This window comes from Glandiceps talaboti, chromosome 9 (genome assembly GCF_964340395.1).
Source record: "Glandiceps talaboti chromosome 9, keGlaTala1.1, whole genome shotgun sequence".
NCBI lineage: Eukaryota > Metazoa > Hemichordata > Enteropneusta > Spengelidae > Glandiceps > Glandiceps talaboti.
In genome coordinates, this window is record NC_135557.1 from 2,282,266 (window position 1) to 2,302,527 (window position 20,262).

General features: G+C 34.6%; 1 protein-coding gene across 1 annotated transcript; it reads left to right on the forward strand.

The window, feature by feature from the left end:
* The first annotated feature begins 249 nt into the window (after positions 1-249).
* On the forward strand, positions 250-18,421 carry LOC144440391 (uncharacterized). The gene is made up of 7 exons (XM_078129761.1): positions 250-376; positions 11,412-11,552; positions 12,777-12,836; positions 13,374-13,526; positions 16,849-17,127; positions 17,561-17,638; positions 18,190-18,421. The coding sequence occupies exons 1-7, from the start codon at positions 304-306 to the stop codon at positions 18,354-18,356; spliced, it is 951 nt and encodes a 316-aa protein (XP_077985887.1). The 5' UTR covers positions 250-303; the 3' UTR covers positions 18,357-18,421.
* Positions 18,422-20,262: the final 1,841 nt, after the last annotated feature.

Consider the following 20,262-nt stretch of genomic DNA (forward strand, 5'->3'; position numbering starts at 1 on the left):
ATGGCAATCTGGGGAAAAATAAGTGACAAAACAACCATGAACTTTTGGCATTTAACATCCTTCATCTTCAAGTTTTAAAATGATTATTAATTTTATTATCTTGTGGTATAATTAATCTATAATTAATAACAATGAATAGTTTATGGCTTTGATATACGACTTCTTTGATGACTTTCTACATTCCAGAAACAATGCATTGTGGGAATTATTGAATTATATATATATGAGTGTGTTCAAAGAGTGGGATATCTCCAATCAGCCCTTTGTCTTTGTATGTGTCTGTGTCTGTAGACATTAGTCAATATGGGCACTAGATCCAGTGACAACGTAATAATGTGTCTCATCATTGTCTGTCTGGCATTCGTTCTCGTCGGAGGTAAGTTTCTTTTTTACTTTTAAGTTGATTTTAGTCAACTATTTATTTGAAAAAAAGTTAGCTTCTATGAACGTTGTTTTTTCTTGCCATCGTTTTTATGTCAGTGGAATATGACGAATCGGATGTAGAAGCGATTGTTTGGCAACTGACAAATTCTAGTATATTCTGCTATACACGTTTCCGAGAGTTTGTACGGGTATTCTATCAGAAAGTGTATATCTGACGGCATTTGTACGGGTATTCTATCACATCTTGATTCACTGCTGTATATTTGTATTCCTAGTGTAAGTCAATATGAATATCATAATATGGTGTGATTATAGATAGCATACACAATAACGTAATATGATGTGATTAGTATATACAATGGTAGGTGTGTTATGACTGATACCATGTGATAAAGGGGTGTCGCATAATGACATTATACGAATATATACATAAATACTGTGCATGTTTTGAATTGTTGAAATCAAATCGATCATTTCATAGAACTTAGAATAAAAAATGTTAAAGACACAAACAGCTATATTACAGCTTGTAACTTTCAATTATCCAGATGCGCCTAGGTATCGCAAATGTATGTGCCAAGTTATAATGAATTTGAATCATGCATTCTTGAGATATAGCCTAATTACTAATGTTTACCAAAAACCTAATCAGTTCTTGCCATTACCCTACGGAACATGTCTACAAAATTTCGTTTGAATTGAGCCAGTCGTGTTTTAGTAAATGGTGATACAGACACACACAGACACACCGACTTTGCATCCCTAATATATAACCTTCCTTACGGAAGGTAAACATGACAGAAACTCATTCGATATACAGTTATGAAATCGAGTAGTGTTCGAGTACCGCATTATAAGAGCAAAATGAAACAACTGAATATAGGTAGTTTTTAATTGGTCCCAATAGTTCCGTTGTAAACTACACAACTGCTAATCACTAGGTAGTCACATGATCATTTGTAACATCTGTGGAATGTCCTTGGCGCTTTACACACCTGCCAAACTAATTCTGTATGCATGTGTTCATTACTATGATAATTTATTCATAGGGTTATCAATCTATCTCTGAGTAGCTAATTTATCATTAGCAAAATGTGTTCTAAATACCACCATGGGTAACTAGTGTCACGTCACCTGTCACCAATCTCTCATTCTGATTGATCGAGAGTCCTGAAGATATATATGGAGACGAATTTGTCACCAACAGTCGTATTTTTTGTTTGTTACCCGTGTAACAGACCTGGCAGACAACCAGGAATCTAGCTATACCAACATTTCGAATGTCAAATTGAAAGTACACATATCATCAAAATATCAACCACAGAACGGCAAAAGTATGGAGAGGGCGGACGCATGGTTGTCACGTGATCATAGAGATGAATTCCTAAATTTGATAAAGATATCAAAATTACATCCAGAAGTAGACTGTCGACAGTCGCTCGCGCCTTTTTTGCTACGTTTTATCTAAACTTAATAAGTCGTCGCCTTTTTTGCTACGTTTTATCTAAACTTAATACGTCGCGCCTTTTTTGCTACGTTTTATCTAAACTTAATAAGTCGTCGCCTTTTTTGCTACGTTTTATCTAAACTTAATAAGTCGCGCCTTTTTTGCTACGTTTTATCTAAACTTAATAAGTCGTCGCCTTTTTTGCTACGTTTTATCTAAACTTAATAAGTCGTCGCCATTTTTTTCAGCTGAAGGATATTTGTGTCAGCCTGGCGTTTGAGTGACAAACAAATAGTAAAACATTTTTTTAAAATGCATATGCTACACCCAATCTGTGAAATTGTCCAATTCATGAAATGGGTAGGTAACTTTACCCAGTTCATGAAATACTCAATCATGTTGCCCAGGTTATGAAGTGGGTATGGTAAGATGTGCCCAGGACATGAAATGAGCATCTTTTATAGGCCACACACAAAATACAATATCAATCAAACAACTTTATTATCATGTATTTACAAACTCATCACTTCACAATTCTTATTTTACTATAATTCAGTGTAGCTTGTGTTTTAATAGCGTTCGATAATCAACACCCCAGTTCAAAACTCTTGCCCCAATAATTTAATTTGGCACCTTTTAGATCGTAATCTATACTCTCATTTGCATAAGGGTGATCATTCCATGAACTGGGCAAAGTTACATGCACATTTCAAGAATTGGGTGTAACATATATACAGTATCTAAATAAAATATAACATGATAAAATAGACAATCTCAATATAGTTTGAATTCTAAATTAAAAGTTATGTCATAATTCCGATGATTGATTAGCAACTCGAAACATGACTTTTCAGACCTTCCTTGAATCACGTGATTGTAGGGATTGACACCATAATTTTATCTTCATGCCGTTTACACAGACCAAACTACCTCCTGTAGAATTGTTAACAAGATAACTAGTTTACACACTCACCACAGTGTATTAATATATATATGCTAGCAATGATCACCGATGGGAGGATTATCTCTTGAAAATACCCCTAATGGTGCTTACATGCTATTTGACATTAAAAGGACCGGGTTTTGATTAGGATTATTCTTTAGGTGTGTAAAATTGCTGTATGATAGAAAAGATGGCCACTAACAAAGTACTGATCATATTAAATCACCATGGATACAGATGAATAACAATAATTTGAAAACCTTGGATTCAAACCTTGGCCATTAATTATAATTTGCTTGTCATGGAATATGAGATTTGAATGATTAACAAATCATAATATATCTTGTTATTATATTATTCCATCTTGATAGGTAGTGTTATTATATCCCATCTTGATAGGTAGTGTTATTATATCCCATCTTGATATGTAGTGTTATTATATTCCATCTTGATAGGTAGTGTTATTATATCCCATCTTGATAGGTAGTGTTATTATATCCCATCTTGATAGGTAGTGTTATTATATTCCATCTTGATAGGTAGTGTTATTATATCCCATCTTGATAGGTAGTGTTATTATATCCCATCTTGATAGGTAGTGTTATTATATCCCATCTTGATAGGTAGTGTTATTATATCCCATCTTGATAGGTAGTGTTATTATATCCCATCTTGATAGGTAGTGTTATTATATCCCATCTTGATAGGTAGTGTTATTATATTCCATCTTGATAGGTAGTGTTATTATATCCCATCTTGATAGGTAGTGTTATTATATCCCATCTTGATAGGTAGTGTTATTATATCCCATCTTGATATGTAGTGTTATTATATCCCATCTTGATAGGTAGTGTTATTATATCCCATCTTGATAGGTAGTGTTATTATATCCCATCTTGATAGGTAGTGTTATTATATCCCATCTTGATAGGTAGTGTTATTATATTCCATCTTGATATGTAGTGTTATTATATCCCATCTTGATAGGTAGTGTTATTATATCCCATCTTGATAGGTAGTGTTATTATATCCCATCTTGATAGGTAGTGTTATTATATCCCATCTTGATATGTAGTGTTATTATATACATCTTGATAGGTAGTGTTATTATATCCCATCTTGATAGGTAGTGTTATTATATCCCATCTTGATAGGTAGTGTTATTATATTCCATCTTGATAGGTAGTGTTATTATATCCCATCTTGATATGTAGTGTTATTATATCCCATCTTGATAGGTAGTGTTATTATATCCCATCTTGATATGTAGTGTTATTATATCCCATCATGATAGGTAGTGTTTTTATATCCCATCTTGATAGGTAGTGTTATTATATCCCATCTTGATAGGTAGTGTTATTATATCCCATCTTGATATGTAGTGTTATTATATTCCATCTTGATAGGTAGTGTTATTATATCCCATCTTGATAGGTAGTGTTATTATATCCCATCTTGATAGGTAGTGTTATTATATCCCATCTTGATATGTAGTGTTATTATATCCCATCTTGACAGGTAGTGTTATTATATTCCATCTTGATATGTAGTGTTATTATATCCCATCTTGATAGGTAGTGTTATTATATCCCATCTTGATAGGTAGTGTTATTATATCCCATCTTGATAGGTAGTGTTATTATATTCCATCTTGATAGGTAGTGTTATTATATCCCATCTTGATATGTAGTGTTATTGTATCCCATCTTGATAGGTAGTGTTATTATATTCCATCTTGATAGGTAGTGTTATTATATTCCATCTTGATAGGTAGTGTTATTATATCCCATCTTGATATGTAGTGTTATTATATCCCATCTTGATAGGTAGTGTTATTATATCCCATCTTGATAGGTAGTGTTATTATATTCCATCTTGATAGGTAGTGTTATTATATCCCATCTTGATAGGTAGTGTTATTATATCCCATCTTGATAGGTAGTGTTATTATATTCCATCTTGATATGTAGTGTTATTATATCCCATCTTGATAGGTAGTGTTATTATATCCCATCTTGATAGGTAGTGTTATTATATCCCATCTTGATAGGTAGTGTTATTATATTCCATCTTGATAGGTAGTGTTATTATATCCCATCTTGATATGTAGTGTTATTATATCCCATCTTGATATGTAGTGTTATTATATCCCATCTTGATATGTAGTGTTATTATATCCCATCTTGATATGTAGTGTTATTATATCCCATCTTGATATGTAGTGTTATTATATTCCATCTTGATATGTAGTGTTATTATATTCCATCTTGATATGTAGTGTTATTATATCCCATCTTGATATGTAGTGTTATTATATCCCATCTTGATATTTAGTGTTATTATATCCCATCTTGATATTTAGTGTTATTATATCCCATCTTGATAGGTAGTGTTATTATATTCCATCTTGATATTTAGTGTTATTATATCCCATCTTGATAGGTAGTGTTATTATATTCCATCTTGATATTTAGTGTTATTATATCCCATCTTGATATGTAGTGTTATTATATTCCATCTTGATATTTAGTGTTATTATATTCCATCTTGATATGTAGTGTTATTATATCCCATCTTGATATGTAGTGTTATTATATCCCATCTTGATATTTAGTGTTATTATATCCCATCTTGATAGGTAGTGTTATTATATCCCATCTTGATATTTAGTGTTATTATATTCCATCTTGATAGGTAGTGTTATTAATATCCCATCTTGACAGGTAGTGTTATTATATTCCATCTTGATATGTAGTGTTATTATATTCCATCTTGATATTTAGTGTTATTATATCCCATCTTGATATTAAGTGTTATTATATCCCATCTTGAGATGTAGTGTTATTATATTCCATCTTGATATGTAGTGTTATTATATCCCATCTTGATAGGTAGTGTTATTATATCCCATCTTGATAGGTAGTGTTATTATATTCCATCTTGATAGGTAGTGTTATTATATCCCATCTTGATAGGTAGTGTTATTATATCCCATCTTGATAGGTAGTGTTATTATATCCCATCTTGATATGTAGTGTTATTATATCCCATCTTGATAGGTAGTGTTATTATAGCCCATCTTGATAGGTAGTGTTATTATATCCCATCTTGATAGGTAGTGTTATTATATCCCATCTTGATATGTAGTGTTATTATATTCCATCTTGATATGTAGTGTTATTATATCCCATCTTGATAGGTAGTGCTATTATATCCCATCTTGATATGTAGTGTTATTATATCCCATCTTGATAGGTAGTGTTATTATATCCCATCTTGATAGGTAGTGTTATTATATTCCATCTTGATAGGTAGTGTTATTATATCCCATCTTGATAGGTAGTGTTATTATATCCCATCTTGATAGGTAGTGTTATTATATTCCATCTTGATAGGTAGTGTTATTATATCCCATCTTGATATGTAGTGTTATTATATCCCATCTTGATAGGTAGTGTTATTATATCCCATCTTGATATGTAGTGTTATTATATCCCATCTTGATAGGTAGTGTTATTATATTCCATCTTGATAGGTAGTGTTATTATATCCTATCTTGATAGGTAGTGTTATTATATCCCATCTTGATATGTAGTGTTATTATATTCCATCTTGATAGGTAGTGTTATTATATCCCATCTTGATAGGTAGTGTTATTATATCCCATCTCGATAGGTAGTGTTATTATATCCCATCTTGATATGTAGTGTTATTATATCCCATCTTGATAGGTAGTGTTATTATATTCCATCTTGATATATAGTGTTATTATATCCCATCTTGATAGGTAGTGTTATTATATCCCATCTTGATAGGTAGTGTTATTATATCCCATCTTGATAGGTAGTGTTATTATATTCTATCTTGATAGGTAGTGTTATTATATCCCATCTTGATATGCAGTGTTATTATATTCCATCTTGATAGGTAGTGTTATTATATTCCATCTTGATAGGTAGTTTTATTATATTCCATCTTGATAGGTAGTGTTATTATATCCCATCTTGATAGGTAGTGTTATTATATCCCATCTTGATAGGTAGTGTTATTATATCCCATCTTGATATGTAGTGTTATTATATCCCATCTTGATATGTAGTGTTATTATATCCCATCTTGATATGCTGTGTTATTATATCCCATCTTGATATGTAGTGTTATTATATTCCATCTTGATATGTAGTGTTATTATATTCCATCTTGATATGTAGTGTTATTATATCCCATCTTGATATGTAGTGTTATTATATCCCATCTTGATATTTAGTGTTATTATATCCCATCTTGATAGGTAGTGTTATTATATCCCATCTTGATAGGTAGTGTTATTATATTCCATCTTGATATTTAGTGTTATTATATCCCATCTTGATATTTAGTGTTATTATATCCCATCTTGATAGGTAGTGTTATTATATTCCATCTTGATATTTAGTGTTATTATATCCCATCTTGATAGGTAGTGTTATTATATTCCATCTTGATATTTAGTGTTATTATATCCCATCTTGATATGTAGTGTTATTATATTCCATCTTGATATTTAGTGTTATTATATTCCATCTTGATATGTAGTGTTATTATATCCCATCTTGATATGTAGTGTTATTATATCCCATCTTGATATTTAGTGTTATTATATCCCATCTTGATAGGTAGTGTTATTATATCCCATCTTGATATTTAGTGTTATTATATTCCATCTTGATAGGTAGTGTTATTATATCCCATCTTGATAGGTAGTGTTATTATATTCCATCTTGATATGTAGTGTTATTATATTCCATCTTGATATTTAGTGTTATTATATCCCATCTTGATATTAAGTGTTATTGTATCCCATCTTGAGATGTAGTGTTAATATATTCCATCTTGATATGTAGTGTTATTATATCCCATCTTGATATGTAGTGTTATTATATTCCATCTTGATATGTAGTGTTATTATATCCCATCTTGATAGGTAGTGTTATTATATCCCATCTTGATAGGTAGTGTTATTATATCCCATCTTGATATGTAGTGTTATTATATCCCATCTTGATAGGTAGTGTTATTATATTCCATCTTGATATGTAGTGTTATTATATCCCATCTTGATATGTAGTGTTATTATATCCCATCTTGATATGTAGTGTTATTATATCCCATCTTGATATGTAGTGTTATTATATCCCATCTTGATAGGTAGTGTTATTATATCCCATCTTGATAGGTAGTGTTATTATATCCCATCTTGATAGGTAGTGTTATTATATTCCATCTTGATATGTAGTGTTATTATATCCCATCTTGATAGGTAGTGTTATTATATCCCATCTTGATAGGTAGTGTTATTATATCCCATCTTGATAGGTAGTGTTATTATATTCCATCTTGATATGTAGTGTTATTATATCCCATCTTGATATGTAGTGTTATTATATCCCATCTTGATATGTAGTGTTATTATATCCCATCTTGATATGTAGTGTTATTATATCCCATCTTGATAGGTAGTGTTATTATATCCCATCTTGATAGGTAGTGTTATTATATCCCATCTTGATAGGTAGTGTTATTATATTCCATCTTGATAGGTAGTGTTATTATATCCCATCTTGATAGGTAGTGTTATTATATCCCATCTTGATATGTAGTGTTATTATATCCCATCTTGATATGTAGTGTTATTATATCCCATCTTGATATGCTGTGTTATTATATCCCATCTTGATATGTAGTGTTATTATATTCCATCTTGATATGTAGTGTTATTATATTCCATCTTGATATGTAGTGTTATTATATCCCATCTTGATATGTAGTGTTATTATATCCCATCTTGATATTTAGTGTTATTATATCCCATCTTGATAGGTAGTGTTATTATATCCCATCTTGATATGTAGTGTTATTATATCCCATCTTGATATTTAGTGTTATTATATCCCATCTTGATATTTAGTGTTATTATATCCCATCTTGATAGGTAGTGTTATTATATTCCATCTTGATATTTAGTGTTATTATATCCCATCTTGATAGGTAGTGTTATTATATTCCATCTTGATATTTAGTGTTATTATATCCCATCTTGATAGGTAGTGTTATTATATTCCATCTTGATATGTAGTGTTATTATATCCCATCTTGATAGGTAGTGTTATTATATCCCATCTTGATAGGTAGTGTTATTATATCCCATCTTGATAGGTAGTGTTATTATATCCCATCTTGATAGGTAGTGTTATTATATTCCATCTTGATATTTAGTGTTATTATATCCCATCTTGATATGTAGTGTTATTATATTCCATCTTGATATTTAGTGTTATTATATTCCATCTTGATATGTAGTGTTATTATATCCCATCTTGATATGTAGTGTTATTATATCCCATCTTGATATTTAGTGTTATTATATCCCATCTTGATAGGTAGTGTTATTATATCCCATCTTGATATTTAGTGTTATTATATTCCATCTTGATAGGTAGTGTTATTATATCCCATCTTGATAGGTAGTGTTATTATATTCCATCTTGATATGTAGTGTTATTATATTCCATCTTGATATTTAGTGTTATTATATCCCATCTTGATATTAAGTGTTATTGTATCCCATCTTGAGATGTAGTGTTAATATATTCCATCTTGATATGTAGTGTTATTATATCCCATCTTGATATGTAGTGTTATTATATTCCATCTTGATATGTAGTGTTATTATATCCCATCTTGATAGGTAGTGTTATTATATCCCATCTTGATAGGTAGTGTTATTATATCCCATCTTGATATGTAGTGTTATTATATCCCATCTTGATAGGTAGTGTTCTTATATTCCATCTTGATATGTAGTGTTATTATATCCCATCTTGATATGTAGTGTTATTATATCCCATCTTGATATGTAGTGTTATTATATCCCATCTTGATATGTAGTGTTATTATATCCCATCTTGATAGGTAGTGTTATTATATCCCATCTTGATAGGTAGTGTTATTATATCCCATCTTGATAGGTAGTGTTATTATATTCCATCTTGATATGTAGTGTTATTATATCCCATCTTGATATGTAGTGTTATTATATCCCATCTTGATAGGTAGTGTTATTATATCCCATCTTGATAGGTAGTGTTATTATATTCCATCTTGATATGTAGTGTTATTATATCCCATCTTGATATGTAGTGTTATTATATCCCATCTTGATATGTAGTGTTATTATATCCCATCTTGATATGTAGTGTTATTATATCCCATCTTGATAGGTAGTGTTATTATATCCCATCTTGATAGGTAGTGTTATTATATCCCATCTTGATAGGTAGTGTTATTATATTCCATCTTGATATGTAGTGTTATTATATCCCATCTTGATAGGTAGTGTTATTATATCCCATCTTGATAGGTAGTGTTATTATATCCCATCTTGATATATTTAGTGTTATTATATTCCATCTTGATATGTAGTGTTATTATATCCCATCTTGATATGTAGTGTTATTAATGTGTTCAACTCTACAACATTCCTCAATTGTATACTTCAATTATTAATACTTTTTTCCCATCGGTCATCAATTTCGCGGCATGTATGAAAACCTAGGTGTATATCTACAAGTACATCTCATCGCCAGTATCTACGAATGCCAACAATAAATTAGGAATCTGTGTATAGTACATATCACAAAAATAGAGAAAATGGAACACACTTTGAAAATTATTGCTATGATACAAACCTATCCTGTGTACAATTACATATTGAGCATTTCATATTTTTTAGATACGAAGTTATCCCAGTATGCTAACATTTCACAGTTCTAGATATAGTAAGAAGTTATCCCAGTAAGCTAATGTTTCACAGTTCTATATATAATAAGAAGTTATCCCAGTATGCTAACATTTCACAGTTCTAGATATAGTAAGAAGTTATCCTAGTAAGCTAACATTTCACAGTTTTAGATATAGTAAGAAGTTATCCCAGTAAGCTAACATTTCACAGTTCTAGATATAGTAAGAAGTTATCCCAGTAAGCTAACATTTCACAGTTCTAGATATAATAAGTTATCCCAGTATGCTAACAATTCACAGTTCTAGATATAGTAAGAAGTTATCCTAGTAAGCTAACATTTCACAGTTCGAGATATAGTAAGAACTAAGTTATCCCAGTATGCTAATATTTCACAGTTCTAGATGTAGCAAGAAGTTATCCCAGTAAGCTAATGTTTCACAGTTTTAGATATAGTAAGAAGTTATCCCAGTAAGCTAATATTTCACAGTTCTAGATTAATAAGAAGTTATCCCAGTAAGGTAACATTTCACAGTTCTAGATATAGTAAGAAGTTATCCCAGTAAGCTAACATTTCACTGTTCTAGATATAATGAGAAGTTATCCTAGTAAGCTAATAATTCATAGTTCTAGATATAATAAGTTATCGCAGTATGCTAACAACAGTTCACAGTTCTAGATATAATAAGAAGTTATGCTAGTATGCTAACATCTTTCAATTCACATCTGACGTGACAACTTACATTTAATAGCATAGATTACTAATCGATATGTTAGAAAGATCGAAGAGTCGATATCGTATCATACAAGACTTTCGTTGTCTTTTAGTATTAACGTACGTGTTATTCTTTAATCTACAGCGAAGTACAGCCAGGAATGTAAAGATAAGTTTGGTGCGGGATTTTCCAATACATGTGACTCCGTGTTTGTATGTCTACCTGATAGTTATATATGTGATGGTACAAAGAACTGTCCGGATGGAAGCGATGAAGTAGGATGTGGTAAATAAATAACACTGATTTCTTTATTATTGCTGGCCTTCATAGCTAACGAAAACTAACCATACATGATGGAGATATAGATATGTCGGAGTAAAGGGAAGGACCCGGGGTAGGAATGGAGATGTCGGAGTAAAGGGAAGGAGCCGGGGTAGGGATGGAGATGTCGGAGTAAAGGGAAGGAGCCGGGATAGGAATGGAGATGTCGGAGTAAAGGGAAGGACCCGGGGTAGGGATGGAGATGTTGGAGTAAAGGGAAGGAGCCGGGGTAGGGATGGAGATGTCGGAGTAAAGGGAAGGAGCCGGGGGTAGGGATGGAGATGTCGGAGTAAAGGGAAGGATCGGGGTAGGGATGGAGATGTCGGAGTAAAGGGAAGGAGCCGAGGTAGGGATGGAGATGTCGGAGTAAAGGGAAGGAGCCGGGGTAGGGATGGATATGTCGGAGTAAAGGGAAGGACCATGGGTAGGGATGGAGATGTCGGAGTAAAGGGAAGGAGCCGGGGTAGGGATGGAGATGTTGGAGTAAAGGGAAGGAGCCGGGGTAGGGATGGAGATGTCGGAGTAAAGGGAAGGAGCCGGGGTAGGGATGGAGATGTTGGAGTAAAGGGAAGGAGCCGGGGTAGGGATGGAGACGTTGGAGTAAAGGGAAGGAGCCGGGGTAGGGATGGATATGTTGGAGTAAAGGGAAGGATCGGGGTAGGGATGGAGATGTTGGAGTAAAGGGAAGGAGCCGGGGTAGGGATGGAGATGTTGGAGTAAAGGGAAGGAGCCGGGGTAGGGATGGAGATGTTGGAGTAAAGGGAAGGAGCCGGGGTAGGGATGGAGATGTTGGAGTAAAGGGAAGGAGCCGGGGTAGGGATGGAGATGTTGGAGTAAAGGGAAGGAGCCGGGGTAGGGGGATTATCGGATATAAACAAGTTGCAATTGATTGGAAACAGATGGTAACATTTCGTGATAGTTTGTAATATTGTATTAAGTGAGTAGCCACCAGTAGTTGACAACAGGAAATATGTGTTTGTGTGTGTGTGTGGGGGGGGGGGATCCTGTTAGAAAATAACATGTACAACTTAAACTCAGTCCCTGCTCATTTAAACATAGAGGATCAACTAATGAAATATCTTTTAGTCATTCCATACACATTGCACCATGTTATTATAAAGTCAACTAAATATATATCACGTGACTTGTTGCGGTTTCTATTATTTAACTATTTAATATAATCCACAGCAAGTAAACCAAAGGCTGAGACCTCTAAACCACAGCCTGCAAAACCTGACAAACCTACAGGTGAGTATCCCACAATACACATCTGTACAGTTAGCCACTTACACTAGAGTACGTACTATAAATTCGCTCCTGGTGTACTACAGGCATGTCGAAATATGTTCGCATTTAGTTTGATCACACTACTTGTGTTTGTCGCCAGAAACGTTCTCGGAATAATGGATCCTGTAGTTTAAGTCTGGTTGCAGAATTTCAGATTGGAAGTACATGTTCTAAAACACAGTATGCGAATGTGAAGTTGTACGACGACCGTTGACAAATTGGAGAATTTGTATTATTTGTATTGACCATTTTTATATTACAGCGTCATAACGGGGAGTGTATCAAATCATGTACACCATTTATGCCTATCTCCATTATATAGCTTTTGAGGGTTTTTTAATTTTGTTTTGAAATCAAAGGTTCATATGCAAATATACAACTGTATTTTATCATTTTAATGGGTAGCTTGGAAAGCGTGGATTGTTTAATGTAAGCTGCCTTCTGAATATTAAATGTAATATAAAATAATATATATATTAATCTCTACTTTAACTCTAGGTACGGAGAAGCCACACTATGACCCAAATGGATGTGGTGTTTATTACAAGGACGCCCCCTACCGTTGTGGTACAAACTGCATTCGTAAGAATCAATTTTGTGACGGTTTTGTCCATTGTAGTGAGACTGGCGGTGGTGATGAACTTGACTGTGGTAAGGAAACCGAAATTCATTGACTACTTCAGTTCACAAAGTATTATGGAAAGAAGCATGTTGATGACAGAAAGTGACAACAAGATGTACTCTTAGCAAATGAACGCGACAGTCAGTTTTATAATACGTATAGAGATAATATAGTTTGATAAGTCAAGTGAAAGCACACAAATAAATGAACTATTTCATCATATTATCGAAACAAATAACAACCGGATAATTTGTAGTGTAACAAATTGGGGGGATACCTCTGTTGTTAACGTAACCCTCCTTCAATGTTACTCTCTCTCTCTCTCTCTCTCTCTCTCTCTCTCTCTCTCTCTCTCTCTCTCTCTCTCTCTCTCTCTCTCTCTCTCTCTCTCTCTCTCTCTCTCTCTCTCTCTCTCTCTCTCTCTCTCTCCACTCTGTACACGGGATCGACTTGGACTTTTAGGGAATTAGCTCAGACTACACACAATGTTCATGGTTAACCTGGATCATTTAGAAGTAGCCACGAAAAACACAGAAACATATTTGTTGCCATCTGTGTTCAATAAATTCAAACTGACGTTTAGAATTCCTATGGGTGAAGTCAGGAGTTTAATGGGATTCCTGTACTTTCAAAAAAAATTGTTTGTTAGACCTCAGACACCCCAACACCACCCTGTCATAACTTAATTGGGCAAATTCTTTTAAAGCGGCCAATGTCAAATCAGTTCTTACTATTATAAACAGTAAAAGCTACGCATGTATTTTTGTAGTAATAAAAACACGTTTTATTGAAACTTAAAAAGTCTTTTAAAAAGTTGACTACAACAAAATTATAAGCAGTATTAAGTATGTGTGAAGAACATCATGTAACTATATTAAGATGTAGGCTATGACAATCTTGGGCAGCCTCAATAAAGTATATCGATGGACGGCATCAAAATGTAGGCTATGACAATCTTGGGCAGCCTCAATGAAGTATATCGATGGACGGCATCAAAATGTAGGCTATGACAATCTTGGGCAGCCTCAATAAAGTATATCGATGGACGGCATCAAAAGTATATTAGTATACAGGTCAGTCCAAGAACGACAATAATAGTTTTCATAAGTGAATTTTGTCAAATGAAAGGAGAACGCCAATCCATTAGGTAATGTATTGGTCAAGGCAAGGGTCCCCCAGTGTGCATTATGTAATGTATTGGTCAAGGTAAGGATCCCCCAGTGTGCATTAGGTAATGTATTGGTCAAGGCAAGGGTCCCCCAGTGTGCATTAGGTAATGTATTGGTCAAGGTAAGGGTCCCCCAGTGTGCATTATGTAATGTATTGGTCAAGGTAAGGATCCCCCAGTGTGCATTAGGTAATGTATTGGTCAAGGCAAGGGTCCCCCAGTGTGCATTATGTAATGTATTGGTCAAGGTAAGGATCCCCCAGTGTGCATTAGGTAATGTATTGGTCAAGGCAAGGGTCCCCCAGTGTGCATTAGGTAATGTATTGGTCAAGGTAAGGGTCCCCCAGTGTGCATTATGTAATGTATTGGTCAAGGTAAGGATCCCCCAGTGTGCATTAGGTAATGTATTGGTCAAGGCAAGGGTCCCCCAGTGTGCATTATGTAATGTATTGGTCAAGGTAAGGATCCCCCAGTGTGCATTAGGTAATGTATTGGTCAAGGCAAGGGTCCCCCAGTGTGCATTAGGTAATGTATTGGTCAAGGTAAGGGTCCCCCAGTGTGCATTAGGTAATGTATTGGTCAAGGCAAGGGTCCCCCAGTGTGCATTAGGTAATGTATTGGTCAAGGTAAGGGTCCCCCAGTGTGCATTAGGTAATGTATTGGTCAAGGCAAGGGTCCCCCAGTGTGAATTATGTAATGTATTGGTCAAGGTAAGGATCCCCCAGTGTGCATTAGGTAATGTACTGGTCAAGGCAAGGGTCCCCCAGTGTGCATTATGTAATGTATTGGTCAAGGTAAGGGTCCCCCGGTGTGAATTAGGTAATGTATTTGTCAAGGTCCAAGGATCCCCCAGTGTGCATTATGTAATGTATTGGTCAAGGTAAGGATCCCCCAGTGTGCATTAGGTAATGTATTGGTCAAGGCAAGGGTCCCCCAGTGTGCATTAGGTAATGTATTGGTCAAGGTAAGGGTCCCCCAGTGTGCATTATGTAATGTATTGGTCAAGGTAAGGATCCCCCAGTGTGCATTAGGTAATGTATTGGTCAAGGTAAGGATCCCCCAGTGTGCATTAGGTAATGTATTGGTCAAGGCAAGGGTCCCCCAGTGTGCATTAGGTAATGTATTGGTCAAGGTAAGGATCCCCCAGTGTGCATTAGGTAATGTATTGGTCAAGGCAAGGGTCCCCCAGTGTGCATTAGGTAATGTATTGGTCAAAGCAAGAATCCCCAGTGTGCATTATGTAATGTATTGGTCAAGGTATGGATCCACCAGTGTGCATTAGGTAATGTATTGGTCAAGGTATGGATCCACCAGTGTGCATTAGGTAATGTATTGGTCAAGGTAAGGATCCCCCAGTGTGCATTAGGTAATGTATTGGTCAAGGTAAGGATCCCCCAGTGTGCATTAGGTAATGTATTGGTCAAGGTAAGGATCCCCCAGTGTGCATTAGGTAATGTATTGGTCAAAGCAAGAATCCCCAGTGTGCATTATGTAATGTATTGGTCAAAGCAAGGATCCCCCAGTGTGCATTATGTAATGTATTGGTCAAAGCAAGGATCCCCCAGTGTGCATTATGTAATGTATTGGTCAAAGCAAGGATCCCCCAGTGGGCATTAGGTAATGTATTGGTCAAGGTAAGGATCCACCAGTGTGCATTAGGTAATGTATTGGTCAAGGCAAGGGTCCCCCAGTGTGCATTAGGTAATGTATTGGTCAAAGCAAGAATCCCCAGTGTGCATTATGTAATGTATTGGTCAAGGCAAGGGTCCCCCAGTGTGCATTAGGTAATGAATTGGTCAAGGTAAGGATCCCCCAGTGTGCATTAGGTAATGTATTTGTCAAAGCAATGATCCCCCAGTGTGGCTAGGTGAACTTGATGTATCTCCAATACTGAGCGTAATGTAGGTGATATAAAATGCATTTATTTCCTGGAGTGGCGGTCTCCCTAAATTTGTATACGTAGGCCGAAATATTACTTTCACCTTCTTGCAGGAATGTTGAATTTAATGCCATGCGTTCTCTCATTAAAAATACTTCCATTGTTTATTTTGAGAACATTTTACGAGATGTATTTAAATTTACAATTAGGGGTATACGTACAAAACTTGATCTAAAAATACAGTTGCCCTGATGGGATTTATAATACCGATTTAATCATGGGCTACTCACTCACTTTATTACAGGTTATGGAGAGACAGACAAGAACGGATGTCGTAAACCTGACCACATAGGTAAACTTGGCAGTGGATGGGATATACTGAATAAACAGCTGATGGAAGCACAGAATTACTTCCGGTGTCTGCATGGTGTGAAGCCTTTGGTTTGGGATACGGGTGCCGAGAAGTTTGCCATTGGTGTGGCCAAGCAAAATGCTGCTGCTCATCGCATCGAGCATGCACATGACAATCCATATGGTGAAAACTTAGCCATGCAAGCAGTTGCCGGCAAGGACTCGATTTCCGGTGAGTTTTAAAATAGACATAGGGATGACAAATCGGTATTCATTCTGGAATTGTAATTCAAACAGTTCTACTGTGTTTTTATACTTGAACAAAAATATATGTTCAGCAATATATACCAAATCCCTGGTTGTCACTAAAATCAATGCAAAACATTCAAAATATGCAACATATTTGTTATTATAAGTACAATAGCAAAGTTGACACACACACACACACACACACACACACACACACACACACACACACACACACGCACACGCACACTTGTGAGCTGAGAGTTTGTAGTCAAAACTGTTCAGCATATTGAATTATGTTGTGTATATATATATTGATCAAACCGTTAGTATTTGGAGTGAGTGAATGGTTTCATATTTTTTAGTAAACAAGTTTACTTGTTGTATAATTTATTCAGTAATCTAAATCGTATTTACAGGATATGGATTTGCCAAGATGTGGTACGATGAGATTCAGTTCTATGATTGGTCTAATCCACAGTTTGCATCTGAAACCGGTGAGGACGATTACATTAGAATTCATAAACAGACATTTAGTAATGTATCATAGACACAGATCATGTTAGACGTTCTTCCAGTTAAAATAAATAACGTATAGTTTGAAAGGACATCATCGATCGGAATGAATTGATATGTTGCTATTGTAACCATCAAGGGATAGCTGTTATGAATCATACTATAAGATATTCGATGCGACTTACGTGCCACAACTTTCTTCAATTTAAGTAATTGTGACGTCATAATCGATACGAATTGTAATGTTATAAACACTTAGTTTTTAAATTAGGTGTATCAATCGACTGATTGTAGTGTGGTGAGATGATAGCTAGTACACACATTAACATATTGAATATCAATTCCATCTAAAGCCAAGTTGGTTTATGAATAGTAGGAGATGGTTGAACTATTTTCAGTAAAGAAATAACCAATCAATGTACGTGTTTGGTTTCTTCTTCACGCACTAAATACTCACAAGGGTGTTTAATTTGAACAGTATTTTAACAAATATTTCCTAATATGATGTTGTCAATTATGTTTTGGTCCTCAGGTCATTTCACACAGGAAGTGTGGAAGAGTTCTCGTCGTGTCGGCTGTGCAATTGATGATACTCCTGATCCTACAGGTAACTGGGTTGAGTATTACGTAGCGTGTGAGTACGATCCACCAGGCAATGACATGGACCACTTCCCAGAGAATATTCTACCTCCAATCTAGTCTACGTGTTTATTCTATACTACGATTACTGGTCTAGTATTATCTACGCAGTGCATGCAAAATTACTCGGATTTTTCGCATTTACTAATAAAAATTACCAATCCTGTGATTGTTTTGCTTTGATACATCTGTTTTTTTTTTCTATTGATTTCTTCGAACGCGTGCGTTTAGTGTGTGTGTGTGTGTGTGTGTGTGTGTGTGTGTGTGTGTGTATGTATGTATGTATGTATGTATGTATGTATGTATGTATGTATGTATGCCTGCCTGCCTGTAGGTAGGTATGTATGTATGTATGTATGTATGTATGTATGTATGTATGTGTGTGTATGTGTGTGTATGTATGTATGTATGTATGTATGTATGTATGTATGTATGTATGTGTGTGTGTATGTATGTATGTATGTATGTGTGTGTGTATGTATGTGTGCATGTATGTATGTATGTATGTATGTATGTATGTATGTATGTATGTATGTGTGTGTGTGTGTGTGTGTGTGTGTGTGTGTGTGTGTGTGTGTGTGCGTGCGTGCATGCATGCATATATATATATATATATATATATATATATATATATATATATATATATATATATATATATATATATATATATAACTCGGTATCAATCTGCTAAGACAGTGCTCTGTACCGCAGTGGCAGAGCGTAATAGTTTTGGTAGTACTGGAACTCTTTCTTGGTATTCAACCAAGAAAGAGTTCCAGTACTACCAAAACTATATATATATATATATATATATATATATATATATATATATATATATATATATATATATATATATATATGTGTGTGTGTGTGTGTGTGTGTGTGTGTGTGTGTGTGTGTGTGTGTGTGTATGTATGTATGTATGTATGTATGTATGTATGTATGTATGTGTGTGTGTGTGTGTGTGTGTGTGTGTGTGTGTGTACGTACGTACGTACGTACGTACGTACGTATGTATGTATGTATGTATGTATGTATGTATGTATAATAATAATAATAATAATGGTTTATTAATCCCAGCCATTGTGGCCAAAAGGCCCAATTACACTGAGTTACAAAAAAAACACATATACAATTGAATCCAATTTAAAAAGGAATCTCTACAAGGTAAAACCACAACAGCATAAAAATTTACACAGAACCCAAAACACAAATTACAGAAATACACAAAACCAATTTAAAAAGGAATCTCTCACATGGTAAAACCACAACAGCATAAAATTGACACAGAACTCCAAAACACAATTTACAGATGAAATACACAAAACACGAGAACGCAAGGAAAAGCATGTAGTAAACACTTTACCTATTGCGAAACAAATTTACACAGTACACTATCGGACTACATTCTTTGCGTTTTGTGCGAAATGAAAAATTCACACGGTTACGATTTCTGGTTGCATAGTTATGTATGTATGTATGTATGTATGTATGTATGTGTGTGTGTGTGTGTGTGTGTGTGTGTATGTATGCTATATCGCTCCGTTGTTTCACTCTGCCACAAACCTACCCTTCTGTATCCATGTCTGATATTTATCGGCAATTTCGTTGTCTTCGGAAAACTGCGGAAGACAGTATCTATCATATGGTGTTGTCTAATTTCGATACTATACGATATTAGATTTACAAAATATCCAATATTTATCCAATATTTATCAGCGATTTCGTTAATTTGCTTAGTCATAGATAGACAGTATATCACATCTAAGTTCGATATTAGACGATAAATATCCGATATCGTTAAAATGTCATGGAGTCCTCACAATTTACTGTTAAACTGAAGAGACGATTCTAACCTGACATTGTGGAATCTAATCTTGATAATGCTCGATAATTGACATTGTGGAATCTAATCTTGATAATGCTCGATAATTGACATTGTGGAATCTCATCTTGATAATGCTCG

Excerpts from the sequence above, each read along its gene's own strand:
- LOC144440391 (XM_078129761.1), top strand. The coding sequence starts at position 304 with ATGGGCACTAGATCCAGTGACAACGTAATAATGTGTCTCATCATTGTC. Across the intron at positions 11,553-12,776 it reads AAGCGATGAAGTAGGATGTG|CAAGTAAACCAAAGGCTGAG; the intron begins GTAAATAAATAA and ends TATAATCCACAG. Across the intron at positions 12,837-13,373 it reads AAAACCTGACAAACCTACAG|GTACGGAGAAGCCACACTAT; the intron begins GTGAGTATCCCA and ends CTTTAACTCTAG.